The 21,441-nt window shown below is 39.2% G+C and overlaps 1 protein-coding gene across 1 annotated transcript in view; it reads left to right on the forward strand.

Moving 5' to 3' along the window:
* Positions 1–21,441, forward strand: part of ESR2 (estrogen receptor 2) — a gene marked incomplete at its 3' end in the record, with an annotated part of 45,243 nt that overhangs the window by 15,192 nt on the left and 8,610 nt on the right. Inside the window, 3 exon segments of the mRNA NM_001285688.1 lie at positions 555–854; positions 3,609–3,747; positions 9,813–9,946. Of these exon segments, the coding sequence (NP_001272617.1) occupies positions 555–854; positions 3,609–3,747; positions 9,813–9,946 (573 nt within the window).

Genomic DNA, 21,441 nt, shown 5'->3' on the forward strand with positions numbered 1-21,441 from the left:
TTTGAGCATTATGTCTAGATTAAAAAAATATATCTAATCTCAAATTTTTTCAGTTAACTTATTATTTGAAATGAACTTATTTGTGTAAGTATGTAAAAAAATACACAGACACACATACACACATGCAAAAAAACTTAAGGATGTATTATAAAAATGTATTATTTCTAGTCAGTTCCTACTTTTCCCTATCTTCTGCTTGAAGAAAATTCCTAATTTCATGGTTTGGAAACTGAACTCTGTTAGTACTCTTTAAAAGAAAGATGGATTTAGATTTAGAAATGGAATAGATGGTCTTGAAAAGGAAACCTAAAGATAATTTGGGCTGTTGTCTCTCAAAAGTCATTATTGATTTTGCTAATACAGTCACAAATGTAATATCTTAATACATGCCTCACAGGCTCCAGAAATAAAAGTCAGACTCCTGTACTAAGCCATATTCTATGAATAGACTCAGGTCTTACAATGATTTCTGTTTTCATCCTGGTGACTGGAGGAACCTGATGCTGCGTTGGGGAAGAGACGGGGAAAACACTGTGTTATCTGCTCTCTTTTAGGCTCCCGGAGAGAGAGGTGTGGGTACCGCATAGTGCGAAGGCAGAGAAATTCTGATGAGCAGCTGCACTGCCTGAGCAAAACCAAGAGGAACGGTGCACCCATGACCCGAGTGAAGGAGCTGCTGCTGAACGCCCTGAGCCCAGAGCAGCTGGTGCTTACGCTCCTGGAGGCTGAGCCGCCCCACGTGCTCATGAGCCGCCCCAGCGCGCCCTTCACTGAGGCCTCCATGATGATGTCCTTGACCAAGCTGGCCGACAAGGAACTGGTACACATGATCAGCTGGGCCAAGAAGATTCCGGGTAGGGCCTTCTGAGTCTTAGCTTTAAATTTATTTGTAGAAAGACCTGCTCCTAACCTTTATGGGGCACGAATACAGACTGGAGGTCTGCAAGCTGTGTCTTGAGTATTTAGCGGTTTGACAGCTTGATTTATAAGCTTTAAATGGAATACGTCCTTTTTCTTATCTTGACACTTGTGCCTTCAACACAGGTGGCCGGGTTTCAATTTAGAATTCTTGAATCCCTCTGAGTTCTGTACCAGAAGGAGTTGTATATGGTGGCCCCTTCTCTTCCTGTCCACCCCTGTTCCCCGCTCCACTGATCCCACACTGCCTTGCACACACTGAATCCTACCTGTTCATATCTCCTACAGACATTAGCTGGTTTGGCTATATCCCAAGCCTAGATATGTTCTGGGAAGATAGACCCAGGGAAGAGACCCACCCATGCCCTGGATGTGGGTGTGGGGCCATTTAGGCAGGGAATTTTAAGGTCCTGAGACCTGGAGCATGGTCTAAAAGAAAGAAATCTGGGCTCCACCTTAACCCATCTCCTGGCTGTGAACTCATCCCCTTGGGAGGAGGGGTGTGGTCAGGTGAGGGTGATGTGGGGCACAGTATGACCTTTCACAGTATGAAAGTGAAAGGTTTCTCCGATGCTAAATAGCAATTGTAAAATTTTGTTCCAATAAAGAGAAAAATCAGTAATACATACATAAATGAATAAAATGGATAAATAGAGTAAATCAGCTATAAAAGTAACATGAATCATCAATAAACCTGGAATGCTTTTTAACTTGATAAAATTAAAAATGGGTTTGGTTATTCCTGAATTGTCATTTAGAACATGCATTTTCTATTCTATAATCTGTTCATTTTCCAGACCAGATTGTAACATATACACCCAAGGTAGCGCATGGTCACCATCTAGTTATCATTTGAATTGGTATTTCCATGAAAGAATGAATCGAGGATTCTAACATAGATTGACAGCAACCCCTGCTTCCTCTGGAAGGGCTTCTCCATGTACATCTTTCCATTTGTCTAAGAAATGAGGTCTCCAAGCTAAGTCACTAAGGAAGATTCCCATGGCCCAGAGGGCAGTAACTACATTAGGCAGATTTTGAAGATTGAGGGATCTGGGGGAAGAGCACCTGGGTTAAGAGTCTCAGAGAATAGGATTCACAGGGGTCATTTGTTGGCTTCTGAGCTTTCTGAGAATTTTCAGGTTTTTCTACTTCAGTTTTGATGGTTTAGCATCTTCTCCTTTGCCAGAATGATGTTGTTGTTTTTTTTTTTTTCCTTGAGCTCTTTCCCATAGGAGACAATACTGTTTCCTCTAGCTTTTGATCTATGTGTATGCCAAGCCTAGTTTTCAAGACCCCACCTGGTGGGGTGGTGATTAATTACTTCTGAGAGCTGTGTAGCTTCTTTGTGCCAAAGCAAAACAGATCTCTTAAGCTGCATCAGTCCCTCTTCAAGTCTGGTGTTTTGGAAATTTTTCTGAAAGCTTAGGCATAGTCTGAAGTTGTGGGATTTTTTTCCCCCACTTTCTCAGCTAGCATAGTCATTGTGTAGACCAAAAAAAAAAAAAAAACCAAAAAACAAAAAACTTAGTCTATCAGCTAGTCTTGGCTTTGTTGAAGATCTATAAGTATGAAAAGCTTGATCTTCCTTGGGCAGGCTTATAGTCTGTAACTGTGGGTGAGGTTGGAATGTGTACACATACCAGGAATGTGGACTGAGTATGTAGGATGTGGCTTTGGAAAGGATTTATCCATCCTTCCATTCAGTTCTCCTTTGTTCAGATTTCTGTTATAATTGTTCAAAGAGTTGGACCACGTATGTTCTCTGTGCCATAGTGTCTTCATCTGTAAAATTAGGATGATGAGAGATCTCACTTCTAGGAAATTCTCAGAGATAGGCATTGTTGCCCCCATTTTTTCCTGTAAGAAAAACTAAGACTTAAAAGAAGATTAAATAACTAGCTGGGATGAGGCCGAGCAGGGGTTCTAAGCAAAGTCCATTGCACTCCAAGGTCATTTGTTTGTTGACTATATTTATATTATACGGCTTCCTCCTCTTATCATGACTTATGGAGGAAGCCCCAGTGATCTCTGCTTCTGAAGTTTTCCCTTAGGGACCTGTTTCTGTTGTTATGTGTGTTCTTCAGCATAGAATAGCCCAGAAACAAGTGCACCCACTCAGAAGAATGATTCTAATACTAGATGGGAAATGGTAAGCAATTGGAGAAACTCTTTCAGCTGGAACTTTGACTTTCTCCAGGAGCTGGTCCTGTTTTCTCTGCAAGCCCCCCACCCATCACCCCCACTATCCTGTCCCCTTACTCCTCCTGCCCCCATCATGGGCTGGGCCAGACAGGCAGCCCCTCTGGCTGGCGTCTGAACTCTCTTTCTCGGTAGTGCAGAGGGATTACTGGGATGTAACTAACAAAGGTCAGTGCCAGCTTTGTCTTCTTCCCTAGCATCTGTCTGGGAGCTGTATAAACCCAGCTAATAGTCCTTTGGAAATTCTGAATGATGTGCATTTCTCTCTAGAAGGTGTTCGAGACTAGAAATTGTGAGTTACTCACTCTGAATTCAGGATTTTCTTCCTCATCAGCTATTAACCACATCTTTAAAATATTGATTTCCCCTGCACTCTGGGTGATTTGTGTTTTCTTAGCTTTTCAAAACTTGCTCTTTTTTTTTTTTTTAATGGAATCAGGGAGCTGAGGAGGAGGGCAGGTATGCTCACAGCCTCTTGCTTTCCCCAGGCTTCGTGGAGCTCAGCCTGTACGACCAAGTGCGGCTCTTGGAGAGCTGCTGGTTGGAGGTGCTCATGGTGGGGCTGATGTGGCGCTCCATCGACCACCCCGGCAAGCTCATCTTTGCTCCAGACCTCGTTCTGGACAGGTGAGACTCAAATTCCTTGTATTTCTTCTCCAACTTGAGTGAAGTGCCAAGTGAAGTGGGAACAGAGTCCTGAGTTCTGCAATGAAAACCTCCCTGAAAGGGCAGGTAGGAGGAGGAGAAGGTCGTGAGCTCCTTCACTGGGTCAAGAACCTGAGAAGGAGAGTGTGAGTGCAATGCTTCATTGTCCTGTGACTCATTCTTTCCTGCGACGCAGCAGCGCTCACTGGCCCAACCACACAAGGGCCTGTGTCCTGAGGGTGTGTGGGCACTCAGTGTGAAGCTCACCTTAGGTCTTCCTGCATTACAAAAAATCCATTTTTAGGTTTTAACTTTTAAGCTGTCCTGCTGTTCTTTCCACTAGTAGGGGCCATTTACATCTCCAGCTATCTGGACCAGTGGTAAAATTCTTATAAATCTACCAAGTTTATTTTTACATGCTTTAACTCACTCTAACTACACATATTATATAGCATTTTGGGCAAAGCAATGGAAGAAATGGTTATTAAAACAAGATGAAAGTTGATGGAAACTGGGGAATGATAGTGTTAATGCTATAATGTCTTGCATTTAGTTTTCTTTTGAAGATGGTGTGGAAAAGAAACCACTTTTTAATTGACTTAGTGAACTGTACATGGAGGGAAAGCTGGAATGTACAGCAACACTGAAGCTTTTTGGTAGGAAAAGTAGAACACGTTCTTGGTGTTGTATTTGAACAGTTTGAGAATCTCCATGGAAATTGATTTTTGTCTTCCTTGTATTGAAAAAGTGCTAGTGTTGAGTGTTCAGTCACATTGGACCCTAAGCCTGTAGGGAAAGGATGGCTACTGCTGTGAATAGGGGGATCTGCCCCCAGCTCTTGGCACTACCTCTTTAGATCTTCAGAAGCTCCCCATGCACACCTTACTCAGATGAAAAGTAATAGCCAGGGTGTTAGCACCTACTCCTCCTGTTGTTGGGAATGATGGCATTGACAAAGAATGCTGTTCTAAGTGACGGAGGTGTTTTGGTGGAGAGCAGGGCCTTTGGGAGGAGCTGGAGCATGGACTATGGTTCTAGCAGGAGCAAGCCCAGAGGGAGGTTCTGGAAGCCCAGACCCTTCAGTAGCAATCAAAATAGCTAACTTATTGGCCTATATGTGGCAGGCACCATCTTAAGCACTAATGTCTTAGGTCATTACATCTTCACAGTAGCCCTTTTTGAGTGAGCACCATTATCATCCCTTTCCTTCAGATATGGAAGTGGGACGTTAGGTAAATTGCCTGCAGTTATGGTGATGGAGCTGGACACGGGGACTGGCTGTGAAGTTCACCCTCTTAACCAACAACAGTACATGCCTCTCAGCAGGATAGAGAACTGGATGAGAAAAGAGGAGGAGGCCAAAGGCAAAGTAACTTTCTGCTTTATTCTTTTATCTTAGAAAAACTATTTTACTCTCTGGCCATTTCAGAAAACTTCTTCCTCCAGCTGGCATTTCACGGTACCATGTTGCAAGGCAGGCTGAAAGGCCAAGCACCCAGTCGCAGCATCGCTGACATTCATTCCTGCGTTCCACGTGTTCCACTTGGAATTTAGATAAAGGTGCACACGCACACACACACACACACGCACACACACACGCACACACACACACACACACGCACACAATATACACACATAATTCCCTAGAAGTTAGTGCTAGGAAGAAGTTCTATCCTTTGGTGAACTAATACATTTGGAGACTTTGGGAATGGGTTTGCTTTTTTGTGTTGATTTCTAAAGTGTTGCCACATTTAGAGTTTATTTTCAGTGACTGTTTCATTCCTGGTTTTTAATACAACAAACTCGCCTCTTTGTATGGGTTCAACTCCTATATGTAAATAGGTTACTGTAAATTGACACAAACCCCAGATAAATTTTAGGCCTACCTGTTGGTTGAGTAATAGAAAAAGAAGTAATTTTTCTTATATATTTATTTTAATTAGACTCACATTAGAAGAGAAGAATTGATAGAAATTGTGTGTATTTGAGTGTAGAAGAGGAGTTCTTGGGAATTATAAATGCATTCACATTGAACAGGCATTTTTCTTTGAGTGTCTACTAGTTGTTAATTTTGGTTGCAGTCCCTTCTTGTTTTGAGCACTCTGTAAAAGTCTAGAATTTCAAGTCTCAGATTCTTAGTACATCTATTATATATACAGCATAAATATATTTTAGTGTAATGGGTATATATCTGGAGGAGTTGCTTATTCAAGTATGTTTAAAAATTTTTGACAATTCCAAAAGTCAAATTATTTACCATAAAGGAGTTCTAATGGGAATCTTTTCTGCCATGTGAATAAAACTTTTTCACAGTACTTGAAAGTAACTGTCTTTTGGTGGATTGTCCTGTCAGAGTTCCTCTATGTGGTAGTATGACCATTTAAGCGGTGAGTACAACTAAATTAGCCTATTTATTTGTGGAGACTAAGACTATAATTTCTGTTTCCCTTTATTCTTGTCGAGGCTTCTGCAGTGAAAAAACTTGAACCTGCTGAGGATGAGAGAAAAATCCAGGTATCTCAGCTTATTTCTAACAAGGTAGCTATTTAGGTAATCACTAGAATCCCAATTCACATGAAGATCTACCAGAGAATTTGAACTTCTACTTATTTGAGAAATCGTATATGCTAAGACATTATGTGTCCTTAACATCAGTCGAAAACTGTCAAATGTTATTACGAAGTCAGAGGAAGTAGATGTTTATGGGGTTCTGTGGACTAACAAATATAAATGTGCTGAGTTTTCATTCATGTTAGGTATTTTTTTACTGAATTTTCTTTAAGAGACCCACAGAATTTTCACGTCTAAATTTTTATTTCCCCTTTGTACTCAGATCATTCCACCTTAGTTGAATATTAAAGTCCTTCCCATGTGTCTCCCAACCCCACTGCCTCTCACACGGGAAGACACGTTGTGGTCCATTAGCCACACGTGTAACATCAGTACAAAGCAGCAAGCCCCAAAGGACTTCTCTTTCAAGATGTCCTTGGTATCAAACGGAATATTTTTCTTTTGTTATCAAATAATAGTCTGCTTGAAACTACTACTTTAATTTTTATTTAGCACTGGTTTATGGGTAAATGGGCTTCCCCGGTAGCTCAGCTGGTAAGAAATCTACGTGCAATGCAGGAGACCCTGATTCAATTCCTAGGTCAGGAAGATCCCCTGGAGGAAGGGATAGGCTACCCACGCTAGTATTCTTGTTCTTCCCTGGTGGCTCAGCTGGGTTCGATCCCTGGGTTGGGAAGATCCCCTAGAGAAAGGAACAGCTACCCACTCCAGTATTCTGGCCTGGAGAATTCCATGGACTATATAGTCCATGGGGTTGCAAAGAGCCTGACACGAGTAAGTGACTTTCACTTTTTCACTTTCACTGTGGATTAGTGGGGTGTAAAAGTAAATTTCCATGAGTAGTTTTGTTTGATATATTGTTTTGATATTTTAATATTCAACTCATATACCTACTAGATTGACAACTCATATACCCAATTGGTTGAATTAAAATCTTTTAAACCTGTCTTAATATCTTACTCATAAATCAGTGTCAATCCATAGTTACTGACAGGATAAATGAAATAGGTCTTGTTGATATTTTAAAGTCCTGCCTCACTATTCTGTATAATTCATCTTAAAGTAGAACTTTAATTAGGGTGTCCTTTATAAAGTAAGGGCTTCCCTAATAGCTCAGTTGGTAAAGAATCTGCCTGCAATGCAGGAGACCTGGATTCGATCCCTGGGTTAGGAAGATCCCCTGAAGAAAGGAAAGGCTACCCACTCTAGTATTCTGGCTTAGAGAATTCCATGGACTGTATAGTCCATGGGGTCGCAAAGAGTTGGGCACGACTGAGACACTGTCACTTTATAAAGTATTTTACCTTATTGCCTCTATGTTTCTCATATTTCTTTTCTAAAAATTAGTTTGATTTCTACAGCCTGTGAAGTGAATAAAAATATTCTAACCTTGCCCACCCCCAACCCCAAATGAGATGGTTGGCTGTCACACTTGCTGGAGAAAGCAATCAGACCTAGTTCTTTACAGTGGGTTTAGAAATTCTCTTTTTCCATGAGGTACATATGTTCTGATTTTTGTGAGTAGCAGCATTCATCAGGGCTTAAGATACCATGTGATATAAGTTCTCCCTCCATTTTTGAAATATGAATTTACACTTAAAATACCATGTATTTTAATAAGGAAACAGTGCTAACTTCAGTATTTAGGGATGTGTTCTTGGGCTCAGGTGACAGCTTCTGCAAAATAGGATTAATTTCAAAGGAATCCTCTTATGCTACTTGGGGAAGTGGATGTGTGCGTGTGTGCGCATGTGTGCCTATGACTTCTCTGAGTTTCACAAAAGAGTAAAGAGCCAAACTACTTACCTGTCAGTGCAGGACTTGTTGGACTTTTTGTTTTTGGCCCCAGAGATATTTTAAAACTAACTTTTCTCAGTATCGAATGTCCTTAAACCCATCAGTTACAGTTTCCAATAACTCGTTATCCTGGGCAGAGTGATTTGGTGATTGGCTCGAGGGGCATTCAGTTAGTAAGCATTCTTTGTGCCTCTGCTGTGTTCAGGGCATGCATATCCGTACTGGACAGTTGCAGCAAGTGGCCTGGGAAAGGCCAGAGCAGGGGAGGGCTGGGGTTTCCTATAGGCTTTGGCACCTTTGGCTCTGATTCTCCAAAGTGGCCTTTCCCTTAGAAGTGACTTCTAAGGGGCATGATATTTTATCATTTAAACTCTACACTTTCAGAAATTCTAGACTGGTTGCTGAAGATACCACGCTTGTTTGCTAAAGTGTGCAGTTTGTGTACTTGTAACTTTGTATAGTGAGTTTGCAGGAATGTGCAGGATGCTGGTGAGTGGCCATCATAGCACCAAATAGGAAAGACTTTACCAATTTGGTGGCACGCACTGGTGTCAGTTCACTGAACTCTACAGAGGCCCTTTCTCCAAACACCACCGTCTCTGGAAATGTCCTGGGTTGGGATTGGAGGAAGGATGAGGGACTAGCCAGTTCTTTGAAGATCTCAGGTCCCCTTCAGGGGCTGCTCCAGAGACTGAAAATGAAACTTTCATGATTTCACTTTTACCACAGCTGCCCTTTGCTGTGTACTGCAGGCTTTTAGAAGCAAATGAAACTTTCATGACAAAATCATCTAACTGCTTGCTTGTCAAGGGCTTATAATAGTTCTATGACTGATGATAATGCACCTTTTTTTGGGGCGGAGCAGTGAGGTGGAATAATATGTGTCTGGCTGGAGTGAATTGAAGCTGGTATTTTCTTGATGCAGTTCAAGTAGTTTACTTCAAAAGTATGCTTATACAGTTCATTTCCATAAGGAGTGCTCAAAAGAATTTTGATTATATGGTCCAATGTTTGTCTAAAGCTTTTGCTTAAAAATAATCTTTGACAAGTCAAAATTACTACGTCTCCATTTCTACCTTTCTTTCCTGATTCTGATCTATCTTCTATAATTTTGATTTCTTTGTATGTCATAGTAGCTTTTATTCAAACTACATTTAAATGTCTGTTCATTGCCCCACCAGTTTCTAACTGACCACCAGGATGTGAGAGTTAAGCTCTAGATATAAAATGTTATTTCTTTTTGGAATATTTGCTTCTGTTATGTTCAGTCTTTTCTCATTAATACTTTAGAGTCTTTTGATGAGACCATGAACTGTCTCTTCTTAGTAAAATATGTCATATTTTGAGGGTTGGCTGGAATAGTTTAGATGGAAAATAAACAGAAATGGTATCCTTTTAAGAAAGCATTTGGCGAACAGGTAGAAGGACAATGTACTTCCGGTGCACACTGTTGCCTAAATAGTATTCATTCCAATATTTGCTTCAGGGACTTATAGGAAATGCCCTGTTTTCCTTATATAAAAATTATTCTGGTAATTTCATATTTCTGGGTGTGCTCTCATTACTGCCTTTTTAAAGGGTGTACTAGATGAAATTTGAGATTAAAAAGAAAATACTCCTTACTTTTGATGGTTACCTGAAGCTATATGTTTCTTACATTTCCAAATGGACTTTTGTAGGGATGAAGGGAAATGTGTTGAAGGAATTCTAGAAATCTTTGACATGCTCCTGGCAACGACTTCAAGGTTTCGTGAGTTAAAACTCCAACACAAAGAATATCTCTGTGTCAAGGCCATGATCCTCCTCAACTCCAGTAAGTAACCACACAGCTGGGCCATGTTTTATGGGGGAGAGATGCTGTTTCTAGAGTCGTCATGGTACTTTATTTAAAAAGGGGAAAATGGCTTTCTTTCTGACTTCTCTGTTTCGTTTATAGGGATTTAAACTGTACTTAACTTATGGTAATTTGAATATAAATTATTCATTAGGTGAATTACTGGTGGTAATTTAAAAAGTGGCTCAAGCCACTCCACCGGAAAAGGAAAAAATGAACTTTAAAATGTTAACCTTGCATCGTTTTGTGTGTTTTTGACATTCTGATTTATTTTATTGTGGTGTACCTGGCATATTGGGCTTCCCAGGTGACTCAGTGGCAAAGAATCTGCCTGACAACGCAGGAGATGCAGGTTTGATCCATGGGCCAAGAAGAGCCCCTAGAGTAGGAAATGGCAACTCCAATTTATTTATGTTTTTTTAAGTAAAGATGCTTCAGTATTCTTGCCTTGGAAATTCCATGAACAGAGGAGCCTGGTGGGCTGCAGTCCATGGGGTCACAAAGAGTCAGACAGAACTTAGTGACTAAGTCCCCACACAACTGACATAACGTGGTATTATCTAACACGTACAACATAAATGATTTGAATTTGTGTAATTGAGAGATGATCACATTAAGTGTGTATGTCAATTCCAATCTCGCAATTTATCCCCCTCCCCCCATAATGTAAGTTTGTTTTCTACATCTGTGACTCTATTTCTGTTTTGAATTAATAAGTTCATTTGTATCATTTTTTAAGATTTCGCATATAAGCAATTTAATATTTGTCTTTCTCTGGATGAGAGGATGAGATGGCTGGATGGCATCGCTGACTCGATGGACATGAGTTTCAGTGAACTCCGGAAGATGGTGATGGACAGGGAGGCCTGGCGTGCTGCAATTCACGGGGTCGCAAAGAGTCAAACACAACTGAGCAACTGAACTGACTTAGTATGATAATCTCTAGGTCCATCCATGTTGTTGTAAACGGTGTTATTTCGTTCTTTTTAGTGGCTGAGTAATATTCTGTTGTATATGTGCACCACTACTTCTTTATCCATTCATCTGTAGATGGACATCTAGGCTGTTTCCATGTCTTAGCTATTGTAAATAGTGCTGCAGTGAACATTGGGGTTGCATGTGTTTGTTTGAATTATGGTTTTCTCCAGATATGTGCCCAGGAGTGGAATTACAGGATCATATGGTAGTTCTATTTTTATTTTTTAATGAACCTCTGTACTGTTCTCCCGTACAGATGCTATAGCGATTTATATTTGCAGCAACAGTGTAGGAGAGTTTCCTTTTCTCCACACTCTCTCCAGCATTTATTATTTGTAGACTTTTTGATGATGGCCTTTCTGACTAGTGTGAGGTGATACTTCATTGTAGTTTTGATTTGGATTTCTCTGGTAATTAGTGGTGGTGAGCATCTTTTCATGTGCTTTCTGGCCATCTGTATGTCTTCTCTGGAGAAATGTCTGTTTATATCTTCTGTTCATTTTTCAGTTGGGCTGTTTGTTTTTCTTTGATATTGAGCTTCATGAACTGCTTGTATATCTTGGAGATTAATCCCTTGTTGGTTGCTTCATTTGCAAATATTTTCTCCCATTCTGTGGGTTGTCTTTTTGTTTATGGTTTTCTTTGATGTGCAGAAGCTTTAAGGTTTAATTTGGCCCAAATTAAATTTAAGTAGACAAATTTATTTTTGCTTTTATTTTCATTACTCTAGGAGGCGAATCAAAAAAGATATTGCTGGGATTTATGTCAGAGAATGTTCTGCTTAGGGCTTCCCAGGTGGTGCTAGTGGTAAAGAACCCACCTGCAATTCAGGAGACAGAAGAGATGCAGGTTTGATCCCTGTGTCAGGAAGATCCCCTGGAGAAAGGCATGCCAGTCCCCTTCAGTATTCTTGCCTGGAGAGTCCCATGAACAGAGGAGCCTGGTGGCCTGCAGTCCAGTCACAAAGAGTTGGACATGACTTAGCATGAACGCATGTGTTCTGCTTATATTTTCCTCCAAGAGTTTTACATTGTCCAGCCTTACATATAGATCTTTGATCCATTTCAAATTTATTTTTGTGTATGGTGTTAGAAAGTGTCCTAATTTCACTTTTTTACATGTAGCTGTCCAGTTTTCCAGCACCACTATTGAAGATACTGTCTTTTCTCCATTGTATTTTCTTGCCTCCTTTGTCAGGGATTAGTTGACCATAAGTCCCTGAGTTTATTTCTGGGCTTTCTATCTTGTTTTATTGGTCTACATTTCTGTTTTGTGTCAGTACTATACTATTTGATTGCTGTGGCTTTGTAGTGTAGTTTGAGGTCAGGGAGTCTGATTCCTCTAGCTTTGTTGTGCTTTCTCAGGATTTCTTTGGTTATTCGGGGTGTTTTGTGTTTCTGTATAAATTTTGGAATGTTTTTGTTCCAGTTCTGTGAAAGATGTCATTGGTAATTTGATAGGGATTACCTTGGGTCATTTTGACAGTATTGATTCTTATGATACAAGAATCCTTCTATATGGATAGTTGTGCCATGCTTAGTTGCTCAGTTGTGTCTGACTCTGCGACCCTATGGACTGTAGCTCGCCAGGCTCTCTGTCCATGGGGATTCTCCAGGAAAGAATGCTGGAATGGGTCGCCACGCCCTCCTCCAGGGTATCTTCCCAACCCAGGGTTAGAACCCAGGTCTCCTGCATTGCAAGCGGATTCTTTACCCTCTGAGCCACCAGGGATGCCCATGAATACTGGAGGGAGTAGCCTATCCCTTCTCCAGGGGATCTTCCTGACCTAGGAATCGAACTGGGGTCTCCTGCATTGCAGACAGATTCCCTGCAGCTGAGTACCAGGGAATCTCTATGGATAGTTACTTTCATAAAATTAAAAAAAAAATGAAAAGTACTAAGCCCTAGTATTTTATTGTTATATTCAGTTGATTTAAACTTACTCTATCAGTTGCTGTAAGAGTTTCCAAATGCTTACCCTCAATTTTTACTTCTCTCTTTGTGTACTGGTAACAGTCATACTTTGTGTAACTCTGGTATTGAGCAGGAAGTATTGTCTGGGAGATAATTGGATCAGGGTACAGGGACAGGGTGAGGGGAAGAAGTTAGGTCTTAAAGGAGGGGAGAGGGGGAATGAAGAAATTTGAAGGTCATGTGAAGCTCAGAAACCCTGAAGACAACTTTGGGTACTTCCTTGTTGGGTCTCAATCTGGCCTTACTTATAAGACAAGACATTTCCCCTGCACCCAATGCACTCTCTACGCCATATCTAGAAAACAAACATTTGTAAGTAGAAATAGTAAATCGTTGGACAAGTGAAAATTGTAGGGGAAGTCAAGAAAACTGCTAAATGTTTTGGGGCTTTTATCACTTTCTTGACATTGACTGTTACCATTCACCTTCTATAGAATAATTTGAGGACGCGGCTTACATCAGTGATTAAGTTAATGTGCATGTAGGTAATGACCAAGTGGGATATTTGAAACTGATTGTGGAAGGAAATCAGCTTTTTCAGATCTTGTCTTTGAATCTACCTACTTACATTATCTCAAATGTTTGCTGTTGTTTGTCTCTGTTAAAGGGAAGATTTCCTTGGAAAGTTCATTTGTACCTTGGCACAAGAGAATTATCAAATGCCAAATTATGGGACTTCTGTCACTTGCAGAAATAACTTAGGACTTTTTTCTGTGTAGCAGAGTGCTCCTTGGAAAGCAGTTGCTTCTTGTTAGAACACTTTGATGTGTAAAGGCTTCTGTTTGGCGAGGCTCCTTACAGACGTTTTAGCCTCTGAGACTTCATATTGTGTTGTTAGGAAGCTAGAAGCATCATCTGTGCAAATGGGAAGGAGTAAGGCTGCGGCGTTCCTCCTGCAGTGTCTCACAGAGCTGCCATGTGGAGGGGATTACAGAGGGTGAGGCAGGCATGTGATGTAATTTTCACTCATGGTGGTAAATGGGTAGAATTTGTTTACAGTAAACCCAAATTTAAGAAATCTTCTTTTAAAAAGTTTTTTTGGCCTGGTGGTCAAAACAGTTTTCAAAGTGAATATATTCTTTTTTTTTTTTTTTTAAGCTGTGCCACATGGCATGTGGGATCTTCATTCCCTGACCAGTGATCAAACCTGGTCCCCTGCAGGGAAAGCACAGAGTCTAAACTCTGGATCACCAGGAAAGTCCCAGAGGTGAATTTATTCTGTTCAGCATTACTGTTCAGAAAATGAGGTTCTCATTCTATTGGAAAATTTCCACTGTTAGGAGAGGTCTTTGCTAGATTTTAAGCATTTCAAGTTACAGGCTATTTTTCCTTTTGATTATTTATAACATTAACTTGAAAACAAATACAGGGACAGAATCCACTTAGGCACCTTAAATTTAAGAAACCCTACAGGATATATAAAACAGACACAGGCCACAAAGGACAGTGATTCCCAAGAGAAGAGAAAGAAAATGAGTCCCTTGATCGACTAGTTTACTGCCTAGAGCCAGTTTCCAGGTTGTAACGCGGGGAGAAGTGACCCAAGTGGACACCAGGGGTCTTCCTGAACTGAGGGGACAGAGTTGTGAGTTTGGGGAGGCTAAGGCAGCTAGGCTTTGCAGGGGACAGTACTGGCGAGCAAAGAGCTGGCCAGAGAGGCTTTCGAGATCTGCAGAGGGTTCCTTTCAGGTCTTCAGCTGAATATCAATTTCATGCTTATTATGATAATAACTAAGGACAGGGAAAGAATCATCAGAAAGAAGGAGGCAGAACAACCCCTGGAAGTTCACACAGGGCCAGGAATAGTTCATGTTCTCACCGGCCACAGGGAAAAACCTTGAGCTCTACCGGATGTTGGCTGTAGTACTCAGAAAGGTGTTGTTTCAGGAGTGAGTTAACATGAGCCCTAGAATAAAGGCTGCTCTGGTCCTACCAAATGAAACTTAAAAACAGGTCTGAAGGATCAAACTATTGCCAAGTAACTTAACTGCACCCAAGAATAAAGTGCCAGACAATTTAAAGGAATAGAAGAATATACAACACCTAACAGGGTAAATCAATCAAATGTTGGCAGGCATGCAAAGAAGCAGAAAATATGACTTAAAACGAGGGAAATGACAATAACTGGAAAAGATGCCAGATGATGCAGATGATAAAATTAGTCAACAAGGACCTTAAAACAATTAGTATGACTATATTCCTTATTTCTGAGGAGTACTAGAGAGGAAAATGCTGGCCAGAGAGGCTTTCAAAATCTGCAGAGGGTCCCCTTCAGGTCTTCAGCTGAATATCAGTTTTGTGCTTATTGCAGTACTAACCAAGGACAGGGCAAGAGTCACCAGAAAGAGGAAAGCATGAACAGGTTGGAAGAGACATAGAAAATATGAAACACACTCAAACTGAATTTCTAAATGTGAAAAGTATGTTTAGATGGATTTACATTCTAGGAAGATCCTCTGGAGAAGGGAAAGGCTACCCACTCCAGTATTCTGGCCTGGAGAATTCCATGGCCTGTATAGTTCATGGGGTCACAAAGAGTCAGACACGACTGAACGACTTTCACTTTCACATCCGATTAGGCATCCCAGAAGAAAAAAATAGTGGATGTTAAGTGATAGCAATAGAAACTATCAAAAAAGAATGGAAAGAAGAAAAGTTTTAAAAAATGAACAGATTATTAGGAAGCTATGGGACAACTACAGTTATTAATATATGTGAATTTGGAGTCCCTGAAAGCAGAGGGGTAAAAAAATACTTGAAACAATGGTTGAAATTTTTTGAAATTTAATGAAAATTATAAACACACTAGGATTTCTTTTTCCTAAAGGAAAATCAGTTGGATTGATTTTCTGAATGTTCATTGGAAAGACCGATGCTGAAGTTGAAGCTCCAGTACTTTGGCCACCTGATGCAAAGAGCCGACTCATTGGAAAAGACCCTGATGCTGGGAAAGATTGAAGGCAAAAGGAGAAGAGGGTGGCAGACGATGAGATGGTTAGATAGCATCACTGACTCAATGGACATGAATTTGAGCAAACTCGGGGAGACGGTGAAGGACAGGGAAGCCTGGTGTGCTGCAGTCCATGGGGGCACAAAGAATTGGACATGACTTAGTGACTGAACAACAATAAACACACAAATCCAAGAAGCTTGATGCATCCCAAGAACAGGAAACGTGAAGACCACACTAAGGCACATCATTTTCAAGTTGCTTAAAATCAGTGATAAAGAGAAGAATCTTAAAAGCAACTAGAGAATAAAGATATTACATACAGAGGAACAAAGAAGAGGGGGACAGCAAATTTCTGTTCTGATGCAAGTGGATGGGGCAAGGGAGCACATTTTCAAAGTACTTTTAGAAAAAAATTGTGAAAGTAGAATTCCTTTTAGTATACATGCTGCCAAAGCGAGCACTAAAGTAGAATTCCTTACACAATGAATGCCTTTCAAAACACGAAGGCAGGGGACTTCCCTGGCAGCCCAGTGGTTAAGACTTTGTCTTCCAGTGCAGGGAGTATGGGTTTAATCCCTGGTCAGGCAGCTAAGATCCCACATGCCTCACAGCCGAAAAACCAAAACATAAAAATGAAAGAAATATTGTAACAAATGTAATAAAACTTAAAAAAATGGCCCACATAAAAAGAAAAATGGAAAAAAATGAAGGCAAAATAAAATATTTTCAGACATACAAAAACTCAAAGTATTTATCACTAGCATTATAATATTAGTGGAAGTCTTTCAAGCAGGAGGAAAATGACACCAGATGTAAATATGGATCCATGCAAAGGAATAAAGAGGTCCTGCAGATGATAACAATGTCGGTAAATATAAATATAATGAATTTATCTTATTATTTAAGACTCTTTACTTTCATTTAAAAGATAATCTAATGTTTATAGCAAAAAACAATCATATATTGTGGGTTTATATAGAAGAAAAAGAGATGAAAAGACCACAAAGGGAGAGAACAAATGGAACTGTAGGGTGGTATAAGGTTTTTATTTTGCACATGAAGTACTATAGTAGTACTTGAAGGTAAACTGTAGTAAGTTAAAATGTAATCACAAACCCAAATGCAACCATGAAAATAACAAAGAATTAGAGCTAATACCAACAATGGTGATAAAATGGGACCATAAAAATTAGCCAAAAAGAAGCAAAAAAGGCAGTATAAAGCATAGATAGGACAAATAGAAAACAATAAACAAGATGGTAAATTCTTAATTAATCCTAACAATAATTATATTAAACCTCAATTAAAAGGAGAACATTTTCAGATTGGATAAACAGCACAACTGTTTACTACTAACTAGAAGCTCATTTAAAAATAGAAGTTAATGGTAAAGGATGGGGAAAGATAATACATTCTAAGACTAATCAAGAGAAAGCTGGAGTGGTTATATTAATGTTAGAAAAAAGTAAATTTTAGAGCAAAATTTCTAGGAATAAAGAAGTTATTTCGTAATGATAAATGAGTCAGTTTGTCAAGAAGATGTAAATACCCTAAACATTTATGCACCAAATAAGAGAACCTCAAACATTATGAAGTAAAATCTGATAAAACTGCAGGGAGGGGACTTCCTTGGTGGTCCAGTAGTTAAGAATCTGCCTTCCATTACAGGGGACATGGGTTTGATCCATGGTCTGGGAACTAAAATCCTACATGCCCTGGGGCAACTAAGCCCAGCTAAAGAGCCGTGTGCTGCAACCACTGAGCCTGCACTTCACAACTGGAGAAGCCCCCACACTCCACAAGACCCAGTGCAGCCAAAAGAAAGAAATAAAAAGAAAACTCATCAAAATAAAAAAAAGCCTCAGGGAGAAATGAACAAATCCTTTATTATAGTTGGATATTAATGCCCCTTAATAATCAATAGAACAAGTAGACAGAAAATCAGCAAGTATAGAGAAGACTTGAATAACACTGCCAGCCAACTTTACCTAATTGACACTTTAAAAGCACTCAACCCTCAAACAGCAGAAGACACATTTTTTTGTAAGTGTTCATTCAATATTTACCAGGATAGGCCATATTCTGAACCATTAAACAAATCTGAATATATTTAAAAGAATTTAACTCATACAAAGTATTTTCTTTGACACTATGGAACTAAATTAGAAATTAGAAAGATCTTGGAAAACTTCCAAACACTTGGAAACCAAATAACATATATCTAAATAATCTGTAGATCACAGGAAAAATAATCAAAATTAGCATTTTGAACTAGCTGAAATAAAAGTAGAACACAGCCAAATTTGGGGGTTGCAACTTACTCAACAGTTGAGGGAAATTTATAGCATTCAAGGCTCATATTCCAATAAAAGGAACCTCTCAAAATTTTTGTTTCCTGAGGTAAGCTTATATTGCTATAAACTTCCTTCTTAGAATTATTTTTGTGGCATCCTGTAGATTTCAAATCATGTGTTTCCATTTTCATTTGTCTCCAGGTATATTTTTATTTCCTCTTCGATTTCTTCAGTGACCCATTGATTTTTTAGTAGTAGCTGTTTAGACTCCATGTGTTTTGTTTTTTTGCAGTTTTTTTTCTTGTTATTGATTTCTATTCTCACAATGTTATAGCCAAAAGATGTTTGATATAATTTGAATTTTCTTAAATTTATTAAGACTGTTTTCTGGCCTAGCCTGTGATCCATCCTGGAGAATGTTCTATGTGTACTTAAAGAGAATGTATATTCTGGTATTTATGTACACCAGTGTTCACTGAGGGCTTACCTAGTGGCTCAGTGGTAAAGAATCCACCAGCCAATGGAGGAGACATGGATTCAGTCCCTGGGTTGGAAAGATCCCCTAGAGAAAGAAATGGCAACTTACCCCCAGTATTGTTGCCTGGGAACTGTTGCCAGGGACAGAGGAGTCTGGCAGGCTATAGTCCATGGGGTCAAAAAAAGAGTCAGACACAACTTAGTGACTAAACAAAAAAAAACAAATGTTCACTGGAGCCTTATTTACAATAGCCAAGATATCAAAGCAACCTAAGTGTCCATCAATAGATAAGTGAATAAAAAATGTCATGTATATGAGTGTGTGTATATATATATATATATACACACACAGTAGAATATTACTCATATATTAAAAATTGAAATCCTGCTATTTGCAACAACATAGAAAGATCTAGAGGGTATTAAACTAAGTGACATAAATCAGAGAAAGAGAAATACTGTATGATCTCACTTTATGTCGAATTTAAAAAGCAAAACACAAAAATAAACTAAATGCATACTGAGGACAAACAGGTGGTTGGTGGAGGCAAAAGAGCATGAAATAACATGTGAAAGGAATTAAGAGGTACAAACCTGCAGTTATTAAATAAAGAAAGCCATGGCGAAGCAATATATAACATTAGGAATATGGTCAATAATATTGTAATATCTTTCTATGGAGACAGATGGTTACTCAACTTATTGTGGTGATCATTTCATAATGTACACAAATGCCAAGTCGCTATGCAGTACACTTGAACCTGACTTAGAATTGTGTGTCAACTATATTTCAATTAGAAATCAAGGTCTGAAGTGAAAGACTTCAGCTTTCAACCTTAAAGAGACTTAGGAAAAGAAGAGAAAATGAAATCCCAAGTAAGCAGAAGAAAAGAAATAATAAAGGATATAGTGGAAAACAATGGAACAGAAAATAGAAAATAATCGATGAAAATTAAGAAAGTCAAAAGCTTATTCTTTGAGAAGATCAATGAAACTGATAAGCCTCTAGCCAGACTGATCATAATAAAGGAAAGAAGATACAAATTACCAATATTAGTAGTGGGACATATAATGTTGTTATTCTTCAGATATTAAAAAGAATAATAAGATAATATTATAAACACTTTATGGCAATTCACTTGAATATTAGATGAAATGGACAAATTATTTGGAAGATACAAATTATTGAAGCTCAATCAAAAAGAAACTTAAAAACTCTGAATAACTATTTATCTATCAAAAACACTGAAGTTTTAGTTTAAGACCTTCACACAAAGAAAACTCCAGGCACAGATGACTTTTCTGGAAGAATTCTACCAAACATTTAAGGAATAAATAATACCAAGTTTATACATATTCTTGCAGAAAACTGAGGAGCCAAGAATAACTTTCCAACTCATTACTCTGACAGTAACCCAGACCAACATATTAGAAGAAAAGACAGATGAATATTTCTCATGTACACAGATGGAGAAATTCTCAAAAGTTTTTAAAGAGTAGAATCCAATAGTATATAACAAACAAATGTGACTTTTCCAAGAAATACAAGGGTTCTTTAACATTTAAAAATCGATCAGCATAATTTACCATGTTAACAGAGTAAGTAATGAAAAATCACATGATTTTTCCAGTAAGTGCAAAGAAAGCATTTGACAAAATCTATGCTCATTCTTGCTACAGACTCTCAACAAACTAGTAAATGGGAAGAAACTTCCTTAACCCAATCAAGGGCATTAATGAAAAACCTACAGCTAATGCTATACTTGTTATCAGGAACAAGGCAAGAATATCCACTGTCATGAATTCTGTTTAGTGTTTTGCTGGAAGTTTCAGTGCCACAAGGCAAGAAAAGAGGTAAAAGTACATCCATCAGCATTGTAGAGGTAGAAATAAAACTCTTTATTTGAAAACATGATAATCTGTGTAGAAAATTGTGTGTGTGCTCGGTTGCACAGTTGTTTCCGACCCTGTGTGACCCCATCTGTGGTCTGTAGCCTGCAAGGCTCCTCTGTTGAGGGAATTTTCCAGGCAGAATACTAGAGTGGGTTGCCATTTCCTACTCCAGGGGATCTTCCTGACCCAGGGATCAAACCCAGGTCTCTGGCATCTCCACACTGGCAGGCAGATTCTTTACCATCTTTCTACCCATGTGAAAACTATTAGTAAGAGCTTACAAAAAAGTGAGTTTAACAGGATTGAAGGATATGGTGGTGGTTTAGTTGTTAAGTCGTGTCCGACTCTTTCGCTCCTATGGTCTGTTCCCGCCGGGCTCCTCTGTCCATTGGATTCTCCAGGCAAGAATACTGGAGTGGGCTGTCATTTCCTCCTTCAGGGGATCTTTCTGATCGAGGAATTGAACCCAGGTCTCCTGCATTGTAGGATATAAGGGAAATATATAAAAAATAATTTTATCTCTATATGGTAGCAATGAACAGTTGGTATTTGAAATTAAAAATCAATACCGTTTATAATAGCATAAACATTATGAAACCTTAGGATAAATTTGACAAAAGATGTGAAACTGCACACTGAAAACTGTAAAACATTGCAGAGAGAAATTAAAGAAATTCTAAATAAGTGGGGACAGACGTTAATGGGTTAGCAGATTCAGTATGTTAAGAGGTCAGACCTCCTCACAAATAATCTCTAAATTCAACTTGATCCCAAGAAAATCTTAGTGGTAATGAACTAGATACAATGCTTTTGGTCTAGAAAAAGGTTATACATGCGAAGAGTTGACTCATTGGAAAAGACTCTGATGCTGGGAGGGATTGGGGGCAGGAGGAGAAGGGGACGAC

Source organism: Capra hircus, chromosome 10, assembly GCF_001704415.2.
Source record: "Capra hircus breed San Clemente chromosome 10, ASM170441v1, whole genome shotgun sequence".
In the NCBI taxonomy this organism is placed as follows: domain Eukaryota; kingdom Metazoa; phylum Chordata; class Mammalia; order Artiodactyla; family Bovidae; genus Capra; species Capra hircus.